A 17,885-nucleotide genomic window follows, 5' to 3' on the forward strand; every position below is an offset into this window, starting at 1 on the left:
TAATGATTCAGTCGGCAAACTTAAAGCTCTGAAATTGTTTATCAAATATCCAAAAAACTATCAAAATAAACTACCAAAACCCCACTTACACTGTGTACAACGTTGTGAACCCCTTGACCATGTATAAACATCTGACAATGTTCGATGATCAATAATCGTGGTTTCGGCCTTGGACCAACTCTTCGTGTTGGTAATTATACCAACAATCCCAAGCTCGTGTTGACTATCCTCTCGACCAGTTACTACCCCATTGAAAATATATCGGACCCAACCCTAATGGCGCCGCCTTGTGATGGCTAATCACCTAGATAACCAACCCATTCAAAGCCTTTAAAACCCGCTCCAAATCTTCTTTACTTACCTTCCCATCTTGGTAAATGTCGAATTGTGGCGGTGTAAGATAGATTTCGTTACTTGTTTCAAGATACTCCTCTTTTCCATGATCCTCCTTTGATCCCTTTCTAGTAACCGATGTTGGGTAAGTTTGTTGAACCTCACAACCTTGACAACCGCCTTGTTTGGCGATTATGTCACTCAGAAGTTCGTTCTTTCCACAAACTATATGAAAAATTAAAGCTTTATGACCACTTAATGCAAAAATGAGAGTGCATTCAAATGGCTTAATCAAGAGAATGATTTCAATCAAATATTTGAATTGAATTACTCAGTCGGCTAGCTTAAAGCTTTGCAATTGTTTATCAATATATATATATATATATACAAAAAATAGGAAAATGTCATAGAATAATAACCAACTTTCAAAAGTGTTCCAGTTAGGTCACTTGTGCAAAATTTCTCAAATCGGGTCACTAACTCATCAAATTCAGCCTCACCAATTTTTTTGTAGCTCAAAAAAGCAATGGGGGATATGATGTGGGTATCGGGTTTTTTTTCTTTTCAATATATGTAGTTAAATTTTATAAGTATATAAAAACGTTAAGAATATTAAAGTATAAAAATAATAAAAAAATAAAATTCATGTCACCACTCAACGTCAGCATTAAAAGAAAGATAAAAAAGATTTCCAATGTGAAACAAAAAAGAAAAATACTAAAAAATCATGTTAAAACATTTTATTTAATAAAATAAAAAGTTGAGTAACTTAATAATTGAAACACTTTTTAAACTTGAGTGACCTTATCAAACTGTACAACAAACCTTACTCATACTAAATAACCAAAATGATAAACTTGGAAACAAATTAAACATCAAACACTAAGGTAGCGTTTGGTATGCAGAAATGAGAGCATATGTTCTAGCGTAAGGATCAAACAACATTGTTCTTGGATCAATCTCACTCGTGAGCTAGCGAAGATAACTCACAAGTAAATCGAGATCTCGGATCTTATTGTGTTTGGTTTATTAGAAAGGAAAAAGAGAGGAAGAGTTGGTGGAAAGATAAGATAAAATGTTCAAAGATTAGGTTATGCATGCACATCCTTTCCTATTCATAGGAGAAGCGTAGCATGCATGTATTTTATTATATACGGCCAAATGGGCTTTAAGTTCATGCCCTCGGGCCCAAACATACATAAACAAAACGAAAGCAAATAAATTACATCGTGACATTTTCGTAATAATTCATAAGACTACATAACAAAACAGGGTCCTACAAACATGGAGAATGGAATTATTCATTGAGTGTGAATGAAAAAAATGGTGTTTCGTTGCTCCATGGAATAGAATCATCAATTACGTATGGAATCTTATTCCATCAAACCATTCATTCTCACCTTTTTTTTTCATTCCATTCGTCATTCACCCTACTTTCTCAACACCACCACCACCACCTAACAGCAACAACCACCACCACTACCATCGCCACCATCACCACTTGACCGCCATACCACCGACGCTACCACTGCCATCGCCGCTGCCTGACCATCGCCGCCATCATTGTCGCTACTTGACCGCCTACCACTACCTGACAGCCACCACCCTACTATCGCCATCACTACCATTGCTTGACCACCCCCACCACCACTACAACCACTGATCCTACCGGCTGACCGCCACCAACGTCGCCACTGCCGTCACCATTTTCGTCGCTGAAGCTACCACCGTCGCCATTGCAGTTTTTTTTATTTTGGTAATTTTTTTAGATATGAGTGTTTTTATTATTTCTCTTTCGTTCCTACAATTTTTTTAGATACCAAACAAAATAAAGTAATAACTCATTTCATTCCAATAGGTTAATCAAATAAGTCAAAGTTTATGGTAATGATTTATTTCATTTCTTTGTCCATTTTATTCTGTTTTCATTCTATTACCTCCCACCAAACATACTTTAGGATTTATCAAAAGAAAGAAGAGATAGGATTAAATATCTTTTCTTCTTTCGGCCTCTCTTCCCAGTCTCGACTCGAACGTCAGCCCACACAACCACACTTCAAGCCCAACCTTGTTTCCCCGAGCACAACTTGCCTGCTAATTCAATCCATGGACCAAACGTCCCATTATAATGAATCATCACATGGAAGCCCATGGTTGCTCCGCTTTAGTTAAAATTAAAAACTGAACTTAATGAAACCGTTACCAATGGTTTGGTTTTACGGTTTGGGCTTACGGATCGATGTATAAACATAAAACAAAATTGGTAACCAATTTAAAGCCTTAAACCGATTAAAGAAATCAAAATATACCGTAAAGTAGTAAACTATGCCATTAACCCTTGTTGGCCCGAAGCTAAAACATAGATGAAGAAATATGGTATTAATGGATTTGATCGATTACTAAATTATACACAGCCTATATAGTATATACCCAACTTAAGATAGGCCCAACTAAAACATCCCTAACCAATAGTTTGTTCTATAAATCAAAGAGTAACTCAATATTCAAAATTGAGTAACTCAATATTCAAAAATTGGGCATAGTTTTAAACCCTATATCCCCTTATCAAGTTTCTATTCTTTATTTTCTTTAGACTTCTTTCTCACATTTGTTATCATTTGATCATGATTCAGATTTGTTGGTAATGTCACAGAATCATGGGAACACTTTCTAATAAACCCTGATCCCATGAAACTTCAGGTAACCCCAATTAGATAATTTATTTGGTTAATGTTATAGTGATGCATTAGGTTGCAAAATAATATGCTTGTCAACATTAACTTGGTCAACTGTCCTTATAATGATGCCAGTTAGGTATTTGTTACCTTGATTAAGATCTCTTCTATGTAACATATAGTTTAGGTACACTAGCTTTCCCCTAACACATTATTTAATCTGATTCCATACCCGTAACCGTCACATAACACACAAAAAAAAGGATAACAACTTTTCAATTTTATTCCACCCGAAACACATGTTTCTTTACACACTCCTAACTTCTAAGAAACCGAAGAAATCACACTTGATACACACTTTCTTGAAAGAATCTTTACTTCATAAACGATCACAACCGTTCGGTTTCATAATTAACATCGAGGCAGATCGGCTGGCGGGTGAGGAAGTGTCTCCAACGGTCCTACCCCGTTCTTCACTATCAACGCGACACTCAATCCCCAAGTCAAATGTATCTCCAAGTGACAATGCATAAACCAAACCCCTAAAACATTTCAAATTCAACATTAAACTTAATATATTTAAAACTTAAAAGTGTTAATTAATAATGTGTTTAATTTGTTTAATGCTAATAACATGTTGTAGAGTACCTGGATTATCAGCAACAAATCTTATCGCAGCCCATCCGCCAACGGGCACACCAATTGTGTTCATATAAGGCGGGTCCACCAGATTAAAACTGGCAGTTTGCGGGTTGTAATTCCCACTACCATACCCGACCACATAAAAACTATACCCATGAAGATGAATCGGGTGGTTTTCAGTTGTCACGGTTCCCGTATCTTGCAATATGAGTTGAACCCGACTCCCATATTCAATAACTTTAGTTCTCGTCCCGTTTGTGGACCCCGTGTTATTAGGGGCCGAGTTAGGTGCCCCATTAACAAAGTCATAAAACTTAAGTGGAGAGCCCGGGAAATCCTCGGTGAAATGACCGTTAATATGATCATAATAAGCTTGTAAGAGCGAGATATTCGGTCTAACGAAACTATTATTATTCATCGAAGCCGCCATCACACCGCCATTAACACCTTGACAATTTTTTCTTGGTCTTTTTGAACCACATTTATTGACATTGAGCCCAATAGTTATAAAAAGATTTGTGTCGATTTCTTTCGGTACCTGACCGATTTTTAGGCTTTTTAACCCGTCCATAACGGTTTTAACCGCTAGATTATCGTTAAACTTAGGTAATAGAGAAGCTGGTAAAGGTAAACTATTTGGGCTAGCACCAAGATATTGAAAATATGCAATGGATGTTATGTTTTGGAATGACGCGTTTTGGGCCGACATGTAGGGACCCATGGCCATGGAGTATCTACCTATTGGTTGGTCAGCGGTGACTAGGACGTTAAGGGTTTGACCGGGTCCAAGCATGACCTGGTCCGTGGTGAACGGTTTTGTGTACTCGGCGTCGGCTTCGACTATTGTTAGTTTGTGGTTAGCTATTGAAAAGAAGCTTTCCATGTTCAAAAGCGCGCCAATTAGCCTTAGCAAGTATGTTTTTCCGGGCACAACATTAATCTTGTATACATCTGGAGAATAAGTTAAATGATTAATCTATCAGATTAGAACCCGTTCAGACCCGAACCAAAATGATCTTTTTTTAACATGGCATGTTTTAACCAGGCCTGATTCTGGCCCAAACTAAAATGCTATTTTTAGAATGGCATGTTTTACCCAAACCGAAATGATCTTTCTAAAAACCACTCGTTTTGACCAGGATCCAGTATAACCCGAACCAAAATAACCAACTTTTAGGACGTCCCGTTTTTAATTTAACCAAAATGAACGTTTTAAAAATAGCTCATTTTGACCAAAACCCGATATGACCCAAACCAGAATGACCTTTTTTTTTAAAACAGCCCATTTTGACCAGGTTCCGTTCTGACCCGAACCAAAATGGCCACTTTTAGAACGACCCTTTTTGACCCAAATCAAATTGACCTTTTTATAAACAGCCCGTTTTGACCTGGACATGGTATGGCCCGAACCAAAATGGCCTTTTTTTAAATGGCCCATTTTGACTAGGACTCGTTCTAACCTAAACCAAAACAACTATCTTTTAAAGTCCCCTGTTTTGAGAAGAACCTGTTCCGACTCGAACAAAAATGATCATTTTTTAAAACAACGCGTTCTGATTTGAATCACAATCACCTTTTTCAAAACAGCCTGTTTTAAAAAAAGGCATAATTGCATTGTGACAAAAGATATACAAAAGATATTGCTTCAATTTGATAGACTGATAGATACCATTAGCCGAGCAGTTGTAGTTGGGGCCCGGATGACCGTTGATGGTATAAGCATCAGCAATCGGAGCATTTCCACCGCTAGCCATAACACTTGTTTCAAGCTGTACAAGATCTTGATGGAAATACTCCCCTACATATAATAACACAAAAAGTATGAACTTTTACACTTTCTTAAAATACTTTCTATATTAAATGGAAAATATACTTACCTAAGATTACAATATGCTCTTCATAAGGGAATTTAAACGGGTAAGGAACTCCTGTTTTCGGGTAGATAATAAGTGCACCATGAACAGTAGCTCTAAGCCATGAAAAATGAGCATGCCAAAAAAGTGTCCCTTTTTGTTTGATTAAAGTAAACTCGTACGTGTACGTTTGACCAGGTTGAACCGGGCACTGAGTAATGTAAGACGGACCGTCTGACCAGCAAGACAGAATCTGCCTAACACCGTGCCTAATATAAAATAAACGAATTAGAAAGATTAAAAAAGTACAAAAAAGTGTTAATACATTGTTAACTTATCATATATACCAGTGAATTGTGGCATTGTGGGGTGTCTCATTTGTGAGTTTGACGATAACTCGGTCATCTTCTTGGGCATACACGACTGGTCCCGGATACATCTGGTTGATGGTCACAATGTTTGAGGTGTTACATAGCTTGTTGACTTTTAGCATTTGGACTTTAAACTCATAGAACCTTGTTGAGCCACCCTTTGGCCATTCATGTGCCATGGTTTGGTCATGTGCATAAATAAATATTAAGGTTATTAAGGCATACTTGAATGGATTGCCCATTTTAGAGTGATGGTTTGTGTGAAGGTGGGAGTGAGAGCATAATAGCATGAATGGTAGCTTTTTAAATAGAGTAATCAACCCCTTTTTTATTAAAAAAAAATGATGTATTTAAATAAAGGTTAGGAAGAAGAAAAGTGATTTGTGAAGATGTATTATGTTTGTCAGCTTTTGTGATTGGGGGTGCATGTATATATAATAATAAGTTGTTGGAAGCTGTTCTATCATGATCAACTATATTAGACTCAATACCTGCACATACCTGCTTCAAACACAAATAATATATTATATATACAAAGATATAGATACATAGAAGTTACAAAGAGAGCATCTATGAAGATGTTTTTCTTTTACTTTGCATTGATGGGGGAGTAAAAGGTGAGTTTGGTTGGCTTTTATTGGGCATTCTTCTTCTAGAATGATACGAGACATTGATGCATGCTCATGTAGGGTCTGTTTTACAATCATGTGGTTTTCCTAATTCTTCTCATTCCTCCAAACAATATTAGGTTCTCAATTTAAGTGTTAAGACTTTAAAAGATTTCAGCAAAACATATTTTTTGGGGTGTAATGAACCAAACGAACAGATTTTCTTTTTCGTGTTTGTCAATCGTCATACATGGCAAAATATAATTATTTACAAAATAGCAATTATCTTGTATAATTGTTTATGCTGTTCTTTTAGAAAAAAGACACTATTAATATTATTTTATATATAACTAGGTTATGGGACCCGCGCTTTGCGGCGGGACCACTAAATCGAAAAAAAAACATACGCAAAAACGTAAATCACAAACGTGCTGCGAGTCGACGTGAAGTCAATTTGTATCATGTTCCATTAGAACTAAACAAAAGAAATAAACCTGTCAATGCTAAAATACAAAAAATTATCATATGTAGAACAAAAAAAACCGACATGTTACAGCTGCGAGCCAACATAGTTTCGGTTAATATCAGCGGTTCCAGCACAAATTCATAAACATAAATTTGTAAGCAAAAAAATATTTTAAAACCGTGGTACTAAACGTTGACACGTGAATATAAAAGCATGCGACGATATTTAAATCATGAAAAAAGTTTTGCTCATTGTAAAGACGGATCATAAAATATACAAAATCAAAGTTGAAATCGTTTAACTGACAAATAAAACATGTAAAGTCGACACTTGTTTAACTTTATTGTTTAAAATATAGATTGTTAAATACTATAATTAGTTAAAAGAAAATATAAATTAAAATGAATAAAAATTACCATTTTAATTATAGCCTAGTGATTGAGTTTAATAAAATATTAGAAAATTGAATAGTATATTGAATAGTAAAATTGTAAGGTGAAGTAAATCAACTTTTTAATATATATAATAATACGCACACATAAACGAGCCAAGTATTTTTACCAAACACACATACGAGAAGCTTGTTCGTATAGGTTCATTTAACTAAACAAACATAAAATCTTGTTTATAATTATACGTTTAATAAATAAACAAACTTTCCACTAAATGGTTTACATCTTACATATGTTTCTTTAGTTGGAATTAAAAAATAATAACGTTAACCGTACGGGTAAACTTAATCATTTGTGGATTGTATTAGTTTTATATATTTAATAATTAGAGATCAAGGGCATGGCCATGAATGCATGCGTAGAAGATGATGATTATGTCAATATATGTTATTAATATATAAAACTCAGCAACAGACCTTCACTGTTTATGTTCTAATTTGTATTATCTTTCTGCAGGTTTTATAAAATATGTTTTGAAGGTGTAGTTTTTCAAAAGAAGCAGTTGCATGCATACGTACCCATGATTTTTAAGGTTCCAAATTTTGTTTTATTTATTTCATTTTGGTTTCCAGTTCTAGTATTATGAATAAAATTTGGAATCTTTGGTGGGTTTGGTGAAATATAATTAAAAATTAAACTGACTCATCTTGCTGCCCTCATCCTTCATGTTTTCACAATTTAATTAAAATCTGAATGTCAACTAATTGCACACAGTTTTTTGCTAACTTCTTTCTTTTATTGTTATTTGAATTTCCTATATTTTTTTATGTTTAATCTTTGCGATGTATATATATTTTTTACATACACTTTTTTAGTTGTCGAAAAGTTAAAAAGAAAAATTACGGTTGTTAGTCTTGTACTTTTGGAAAACAAATTAATTACATTACCATTTATGGATTCTACACCTCTTACAAATCTATATGCAAAATAGTGGAAGAGTAACTTGTTTTTTCTTTTTCTTCTTTCTTTTTTGCACACAAAATTATGATTTTAGTCTTGTACTTTTGGAAAACATAACTAGTATTTACATATGTATGAATTACATTGTTTTTATTATTCAACCTAACCTGTGCAATACATGTCTATAACCTATTTTTATATGAAATTAAGTTTTTTAAACATTAAGGGTCAAGTTATTGATTGATAAATTTAAAATTTTATTAAACTTAAAAATGAATAAATATTAAATGTTGAAGTTTTAAGAAAAATAAGGGTATAATGGTGATTTTTTTAATTTATTTTAATTTAGTGGGTAAATATGGTATTTTAATTAGTTTGTGAATTATGAGTGTGTATTAGAAGTGGGGAAACAACCAATTAACTCAACCGACCCGAAAATCAAACCGAAACCAAACCGGTTTGAAACTGATTATGTAGAAATTAGTTTGGAACCAATTGAAACCATAGATTCGAACTGGTTTGTAATTCTCTCTACCGAAACCGGTTTCAAACCAGCTAACCGAATGTAACCAATTAAAATTGGTCAAAAACCGGCCAAAATCGACTGTAACCCGGACCGAACCCGATTGTAAACCAGTCAAAAAACCCATTTCAACCCAAACCGAAACCGATCATACACTGGTTTTGACTTTTGTTTACCAAACCAAACCGGTTTAAAGTTTAAAACCGGTTTGTACACCTCTAGTGTGTATGATATTTTAAGTTAGGTATAATTTGGATCAGTTTAAGCCCAAAAATCCCAACCAAAATTTTCAGTTTTGAGTCAGTTATCTAATGGCTCGGTTTGTGGTTTTTAAGACTCGGTTCTTAGTTAAACACCAAATATTTGGACTAGAAGAATTTACTTGGGCTTTAAGGTCTTTCTATCAATGGGCTAAATAACAAAGAATGAAAACCTAACATCAAAGTATTTTCTCATAATTCCTGAAAGTCCATTTTCTCATTAATAATCTATCTTGTTATCTATTTACCTGCCATTTTGTTGTAATAAGTTTGTTTTTAAATGAAACTCGTATGTATCCTTCATTCCTATCCTACTCAAGCATCATGTGAAAATATAATGTATATATATGTGTGAACCCTTGAGTGGGTAAAAGTGAAATTGCACTAATTTTGACGTTATTTTACTAATCTCGTGAAAATAACGTTAAAAGTGACGGAAGGTTAATCAAGCATCATGTGGTGAAGTTGATAGCCGAAAGACAAGGGTATATGCACCAATCGGCCGGTGTCCCGAGGTTGAGTGTTATGTGCCTTATGTCCAAGGCTTGATGCAAAACTACTATCGAGCCGGGGGTCTCACTGGAAACAACCTCTCTATTCCTACGGGGTTGAGGTAAGGCTGTCTACATCTTACCCTCCTCAGACCCTACCATAGCTTTGCTATTGGTGGGATATACTGAGTATGATATTCCTATCCTACTCAGAATATCTTCTATATTGATGGTAATACTGTTGCTAAATCTGAACCCATATACATGTATAGCAAAATGAAACAGGATACATTTGAATAAATAGTGTTCTATGCTTGTCTTACATTGTTTAGAACCTATTTTGAGCCCAAGAGAAAAAAAAAACTGAAAATTACGCAGATCTGTATTGTTATGCAAAAACACAAAGAAACTTTTCAGTTATTATCGTTTAGTTCGGTTTTTTCAGTTTTACTAACATACAAAACCGAAACCGTCACTTTTTAGAAAACATAAAACCAAACCGTTAGTTTTTGTTATTTGGTTTCAAGCTTGAACTTCAACACCCTCTCATTCTATATTCAATGCTTAATTTCTTATAGATCAAGAAATATACTTAATGCACTGAAGCATGTGTTTCTTTACCAACTAATTCTAAGAACACGAAATCACACTTAATGCGCTCTTGTTTGAAAGAATCTTTCACTTCAGAAACAATCACAACCACGAGTTTACATTATCGTTCATACGATCCAAAGAACTTAATTAACAGCGAGGCATATCAACTGGCGGGTGCGGAAGTGTCTCCATAGGTCCTTGTCAATTCTTCACTATCAACACAACTCCTAATCCCCAAGTCATGTGTACCTCCAAGTGACAATGCATAAACCAAACCCCTAAAACATTTCAAAATGAATATTAACATTTAAGTTAATATCCGTAGTTCAAAGATGTTTTTAACGATTTGCGTACTTGGATTATCAGCAACAAATCTTATTGCAGCCCATCCACCAACGGGTACACCGATTGTGTTCATGTAAGGCGGGTCCACCAGATTAAACCTTGCAGTTTGCGGGTTGTAATTCCCACTACCAAATCCAACCACATAGAAACTATACCCATGAAAATGAATCGGGTGGTTTTCTGCTGTCACGGTTCCAGTATCCTGCAATATGAGTTGAACTCTACTCCCATATTCGATAACTTTGGTCCTAGTCTCGTTTGTTGATCCCGTGTCGTTAGGAGCTGAATTTGGTGCACCGTTAACAAAATCATAGAACTTAAGTGGAGTTCCCGGGAAATCCTCGGTGAAATGGCTATTAATATGTTCATAATAAGCTTGTAGAAGTGAAATAGTAGGTTTAATGAAACTATTGTTATTCATCGAAGCCGCCATCACACCACCGTTAGAACCTTGACAGTTTTGTTCTGGTGTTTTCGAGTTACATTTGTTGACATTAAACCCAATAGTAAAGAAAAGATTCGTGTCGATTTCTTTCGGGACATTAGCAGTTTTAAGACTTTTTAACCCATCCATAACGGTTTTAACGGCTAGATTATCATCAAACCTAGGTAGTTGCAAAGCTGGTAAAGCCACACTATGTGGGCTAGCACCTAAATATTGAAAATATGCAATTGATGTGTTATTTTGAATTGTGACATTTTGGCCTGACATATAGGGTCCCATAGCCATGGAGTATCTTCCTATCTTCTGATCGGCTGTGACTAGGACATTAAGGGTTTGACCTGGTCCAAGCATGACATGGTCAGTGGTTAATGGTTTTGTGTACTCTCCGTCGGCTTCAACTATTGTTAGTTTGTGGTTAGCGATTGAAAAGAAGCATTCCATGTGTAAAAGCGCGCCAATGAGCCTTAACATGTAGGTTTTTCCGGGTACGACATCAATCTTGTACACATCTGAAAAATATGAAGTTCGGATTTGCTCAGGCATCATAAAACGTGATATTAGATTGACACTTGTCAATTCAGAGCGATAAGTAGGCCAGTCTTCAACCGGCACTAAAAAATCAGTAAAATGAACACACGTACAAAAGTCGGCGGCTAAAACTGGTGGCTAAACTTTAGCCGGCACTTTACGGTTTACACACATGTAATTATTAGATTGACTGTTTTGTGGACCCACTGTACTTCTTAATGTTTTTACTTTTTAGTGCTAGCTAAAAGCTATCATCCTTAGCCGGCTTGTTTAGTTGACGTTTTCTGATTGGTTGGTCTTAGCATGACCTTTTTTTTTTTTTTTAAAAAAAAATGAGAGTTTAAAATTGCCTATCTAAGTAATTTTCCTCTCAAATTTTCCACTTGATATGTTGATGTACCATTTTCAGAGCAGTTGTAGTTGGGACCGGGATGACCATTGATGGTATAAGCATGTGAAACCGGAGAAGGTCCACCGCTAGCCAATGTGGCTCTTTCAAGCTCCACAAGATCTCGCTTCCAATATTCCCCTACAAGAATAAAAGAAAAACGTATAAAACTGTAAACTTCTTTTAAATCTTCTAAACTTTGCATGAAATAGAAAACTGACTGATCGACCTAAGATTATTGTATGCTCTTCATAAGGGTATTTAAAGGGGTAGGGAACTCCTGTTTTGGGGTAGATGATAAGCGCGCTATAAACAGTCGCTCTAAGCCATGAGAAATGAGCATGCCAAAAAAGTGTCCCTTTTTGTTTGACTAAAGTAAACTCGTACGTGAACGTTTGACCAGATTGAACCGGACACTGAGTAATGTAAGACGGACCGTCTGACCAGCAAGATAGTATCTGTCTAACACCATGCCTAATATATATTTATATATATAAAATATATGAATTAGAAAGAATTTTGATGTGACAACACAAAAGAATTGTTACTACATGTCTATACCAGTGAATTGAGGCATTGTAGGGTGTCTCGTTCGTTAGTTTGATTATAACTCGGTCATCTTCTTGGGCATACACGACTGGTCCTGGATACATCTGGTTGATGGTCACAATGTTTCTGGTTTCACAAAGCTTGTTGACTTTTAGCATTTGGACTTTAAACTCAGAGAACCTTGTTGAACCACCCTTAGGCCATTCATGTGCCATGACTTTAACCATGTTATGTGCACAAAGAAATAGTAAGCTTATTAAAACATACTTGAATGAATTAACCATTTTAAAGTGAGAGTTTGTTTGAAGGATGAAGTGAGTGCATGATAGCATGGAGTGGAGGGGTTTTAAATGCAGAAGCAGTCCCATTTTAATATATATAAAAACTCTAATTAAATTAAAATATGGAAGAAGAAAAGGTATTTTTGAAGATACATTATGTTTGTCATCTTTCCTGACTCCTTAACATATATTGATGTATAATAATTATATAATTATATATAGAAAAAAAAGATACACAGGGAGCATCTATTAAGATGTTTCATTTTTATTAATACTAGCTTTAACCTCATTGACAGACTCAACCATCTACAGATTGTATCAGTTTAAATCGTTTAAAATATAGACTTCGTTGAGATCAAGGGCGCCGCCATGTTTGCGTGCGTAAAAGATCATGACTATGTCAATGTGCTATTTATATATAAAACTCAGCAAGAAAGCAACAGACCTTCCCAGTTTGTGTTTTTACCTTTTGTTATCTTTCTACATGAATTTTAAAAATGTTTTGAAGGAGTAGTTTTTCAAAGGAAGCAGTTACATACATACGTACCAAACATTTTTTAGGTTCCAATTTGTGTTTTAATTATTTCATTGTGGTTTTCAGTTCTAGTATTGTGAATAAAATTTAGACTGAGTGGGGAATATGGCATAATATTTTAGCGGGCATGACGAAAAATAATACAAAAGTAGAATTGACTCAGTTTGGCATCCTCATCCTTGGCTTTATCTAACCCAAGATCCATTGAATCACTATTTGAACTGCCTGCCATTCCGGATTTGTAATTGAGTAAACGAAAGATGAATGCCAATATATTGGAATAGAGACGCTTAATCGAAACACTATGAATTGATTTCACAAACTAAGTAATACCAATTGTTCACACTATCTGATCCATACAACCTAGCAGTTAAAGTCTCTTTAGAGGATTACCTGGAGAGTGTCTCGGGGTATTTGATGCAGCGGTGAAACGAAAACGGAGATCGGATCATGTTGATTCAGTGAATACCCATGATGATCTTCCAAAACCCCAAATCACACCCAAAGGTCAGGGAAAATGAAGAGAATATAGTTATTATTAAGTCAGTCCATCTAAATTACGTAACCAACATATAAATAAAGTTTCTAATACGAAATGGGCTCCAAAAAGACCATGGGCCAAACACAAACCTAAAAACAAAAATGCCAAAAGTGCTGAAAAAACATAAAAAGACCCATAACTTTATTTAGAAGGCGTTTTTGGGCTTCGAACAGGGGCTAAACCACCATAGGCATTTGCCACAACGTGTTCCTCGTCTCAAGCTTCGATTTGACTGGTAATGGGCTTGAAACGGAGATTCGTGGGCAAGTTATGCCCGTTTTCGTGGGCCACCTTTGGAGGCACGATCATGGGCCTCCAAATATAACATAGCCCGTTCTTCAATACTTGGGCCTCCGTCATTTCCTCCTGGATAGACAAAATTCGACCTTGAATCTGCAGTGACCTCATCATCCGACGAATCCCCATGAAACGGCAACAAGTGCTTGACATTGAAAACATCCGAACAACGAATATGACTTGATAACTTCAGACAGTAAGCATTCGAATTTATTTTCTGCACAATCTCCACTGGCCCGATTTTCTTGGCTGACAATTTATTATACTCCCCAACTGAAAAACAATCTTTAGTTAAAACGGCCCACACAAAGTCACCCACTTCAAAATCAACTTGTCTACGCTTTCGGTTGACCGCTTGCCTGTACTTTGAATTAGCGTTGGCCAAGTTTTCCTGCACAGCTGCATGAACTTCATGTAACCCTGTCACAAAATCTTGCACTTTCTTAGGAACAGAACCCGGAAAAGGAAGTGACATCAAATCAAGAGTACCCCAGGGCTTAGCAGAATAGACCACCTCAAACGGGCTAACACCAGGACTCCGATTAACCGCGTGATTATGAGCAAACTCCACCTGACATAACTTTTGATCCGAAGACTTCACATGATCACCCACAAGACATCGTAATAAATTACCAAGTGACCGATTAACAACCTCTGTTTGCCCATCCGTTTAAGGATGGTAGGCACTGCTGAAGCTAAGCTGAGTGTTCACCATTTTCCATAGGCTGTGCCAAAAATGGCTCAAGAAACAAGTGTCCCGATCAGAAACATAGAAGATGGTAAACCATGAAAACGATAAACATCCCGAAAGAATAACTGAGCCACATTAACTGCATCTGTCGTCTTCTTGCAAGGAATAAAGTGCACCATCTTAGAAAACCGATCAACAACAACAAAGATCGAATCATTACCCCTCTGAGTCCGAGGTAACCCCAACACAAAATCCATACTAATATCAGTCCAAGGCTGTGAAGAGACTGGCAAAGGCATATAAAGACCCGCATTAGTAGCCACACCCTTTGAGACTTGGCAAATTCAACACCTTTTAACATAACGATCTACTTCTTTCCTCATAGTAGGTCAAAAGTAGGAAGACTGCACCAAATGTAAAGTACGGTCACGACCAACATGACCCTCCCCATGTAACTCTTGAATAATTTTCAACCGAAGACTGGAGTCAGGAATACATAGTTGATTATCTTTGAACAAAAACCGTCATGCAAAAGAAAGTCTAATTTTTGACCCGCTTGCACATCCTGCAACACAACTGAAAAATACGGGGGGACCCCAGCACATTGACTCTCACGGAAACAAGCAGATTTCCCCTCCTGCTCAAGGCATCAGCAACACGGTTTGAAACACCATTTTTGTGTTTGACCACAAAAGTAAACTTTTCAAGGAATGATAACCAACATTCGTGTTTATGAGATATCTTGTCTTGCGTGCGAATATGCCTTAGAGAATCATGATCAGTGAATAAAACAAACTCTTTATGAAACAAATAGTGACGCCAATGCTTTACAACTTGGACCACTGCATAAAACTCCAGGTCATAAGTACTATATCTTAACTTTGCCCCTGTTAACTTCTCGCTAAAATAAGCAATAGGTCGACCCCCCTGACTGAGAACCCCGCCAATGCCAACCTTTGAGGCATTAGTATGAAGTTTAAAAACTTGCGAAAAGTTAGGCAATACCAGAATTGGTGCGGTAGTGAGTTTTTCCTTTATAACCTGAAAAGCTAACTCTGCTCCCTCTGTCCATACAAATGTCTTTCCCTTCATGTAATCTGTAATAGGGGCCATAATGGAACTGAAGTGTGGAATGAACCGTCTATAAAAAGAAGCAAGCCCATGAAAACTGCGGACTTCAGAAATGGTGGTAGGAGTTGGCCAGTCTTGAACAACTGCAACTTTAGACTCATCCACCTGTATCCCCTCACCTGAAATAACATACCTTAAGAACAAAACTTTAGGGGTCATGAACACGCATTTCTTTGTTGCTGCGTAGAAATTTTATCTGCGAAGTAAGGCCAAAACCTTCCTGACATGTACGACGTGCTAATTGAAAGAAGCACTATAAATAAAAATATCATCAAAATACACCACCACAAACTTCCCAATAAAAGGCATGAGCAACTGATTCATCACACGCATAAAAGTACTAGGCGTGTTTGATAAACCAAAAGGCATCACCAACCACTCGTACAACCCTTCACGCGTCTTGAAGGCCGTTTTCCATTCATCCCCAGGTCTAAGACGAATATGGTAATAACCACTCTTCAAATCCAACTTTGTGAAAATAGTAGCACCACTAATCTGGTCAAGCAAATCATCAAGTCGAGGAATAGGAAACCTGTACCTCACAGTAATCTTGTAGATGGCTCGACTATCAGCACACATCCTGTCACACCCCGACTAGGGGGCTGGACGTGCCGACTGAATACCAACCAAAACACAACGGAAATAAGGTAACAAATTTATATTAAGACACTAGGTCAAAGTTACAATCAAATGTCTAATAGAACTACAAAGCTAAAATTTCAACTACCATCTAATTAGGGGATATGCTATACTATCCATCATGGCTTCTTCGGGTTAATCTCTATGATTTGATGTAAGTCTTCTAAAAAGGGTCTTCTATCTCCAAACAAGCTCATATCTAAATCTCCATAATTCCACATCTTGAAAAGAGGTACCTGAACACATGCTTAAAATAATTTGGTCAACTAAAAAGTTGGTGAGTTCATGAGTTTAAGTTATGAAAACATTTATATAAAAATGATCTAAATAGTATGGTGCACATTAAGCAAGTTCACAATCATACATGTGTCCACGACCCGTGAACATCTAAAATAAATACCCTTTACCCATACCCCTTACCCATACCCCTTATTGTTATGGGTCAAATTACACTTATGTCTGCCCAACATAAGTTACAAATGACGTGGATATATGTCACAAGATATACATTATATCATTCAGCGAGTGGTCGTCCCATGATGTAGGCCCACTGTGTGCGAGGGTCTCCCAGATAGTACTACCCATATATCCCGTGGCTCCTTTCGGAGTTAATGATTGTGCTACAAAGTCGGGGATTGTTTAAGGCAGCTAAATTGGTCTAGATTAATAATACACCATTAAGTTAAAAAAAACATATAGAAGCATTTATCCACCCAAAAATTTAAGAAAAAAGGTAGTGCATGAACTCACCTGGGTTTATGCGTGAAGAAAAAAAAACTAATAATGAAATCTTGTATACTATGTCGAAACAACTCCAAATGATAGACATCCTAAATCCATATATCGTGTCATAAAAGGTAATATGTGTTATAGAAAACGTGCATGTGACCTATGTAAGTTAAGGTTATGAATACTTGTGTTATTTTGAGGTTATAGATATTGAACTCACAATTATTTGTTCAGGTAGTTCTAGTCTAAATAATTAATTTATTTGTTTCGTTAGATTGATAAGGGACATAACCGTTATTTGATTGGTTTTGCCTCCAAACGAGCGTTAATAAGACTTATGTGTATGTAGATTTTTATTAATAAAAATAAGGTTTTGTGTTCATTAACTTCTGAAATTAGAAGCAGTTCAATCCATTGGATTTATTTAGTTTGTCTTTGTTTGACAACTTTACCCTCCCTCCTGAATATGAAAATATGTCGTAATAATAATAACGTTAAGTCTTAGTAGCTTAATCAAAATAAAGGTTGTTTGATTATATAAAGTGTTAATATTCATATATTGAGTCAAAACGACATGTAATAAAAATGAAATTAAAACTTATCCGTCTTGTCGGTTTT

At 36.0% G+C, this 17,885-nt stretch overlaps 2 protein-coding genes across 2 annotated transcripts; both read right to left on the reverse strand.

The window, feature by feature from the left end:
* Positions 1-2,896: 2,896 nt before the first annotated feature.
* On the reverse strand, positions 2,897-6,615 carry LOC143561875 (laccase-6-like). The gene is made up of 5 exons (XM_077049845.1): positions 5,851-6,615; positions 5,528-5,772; positions 5,320-5,448; positions 3,657-4,601; positions 2,897-3,550 (listed from the first exon to the last, which is right to left on the reverse strand). The coding sequence occupies exons 1-5, from the start codon at positions 6,162-6,164 to the stop codon at positions 3,420-3,422; spliced, it is 1,764 nt and encodes a 587-aa protein (XP_076905960.1). The 5' UTR covers positions 6,165-6,615; the 3' UTR covers positions 2,897-3,419.
* Positions 6,616-10,199: 3,584 nt separating this feature from the next.
* On the reverse strand, positions 10,200-13,633 carry LOC143561876 (laccase-6-like). The gene is made up of 4 exons (XM_077049846.1): positions 12,436-13,633; positions 12,104-12,348; positions 11,887-12,015; positions 10,200-11,467 (listed from the first exon to the last, which is right to left on the reverse strand). The coding sequence occupies exons 1-4, from the start codon at positions 12,789-12,791 to the stop codon at positions 10,476-10,478; spliced, it is 1,722 nt and encodes a 573-aa protein (XP_076905961.1). The 5' UTR covers positions 12,792-13,633; the 3' UTR covers positions 10,200-10,475.
* Between the last annotated feature and the right edge of the window lie 4,252 nt (positions 13,634-17,885).

Source organism: Bidens hawaiensis, unplaced genomic scaffold (assembly GCF_021521415.1).
Source record: "Bidens hawaiensis isolate Kalapana, Puna unplaced genomic scaffold, B.hawaiensis_p1.1 tig00020883_1, whole genome shotgun sequence".
Classification (NCBI taxonomy): Eukaryota; Viridiplantae; Streptophyta; class Magnoliopsida; order Asterales; family Asteraceae; genus Bidens; species Bidens hawaiensis.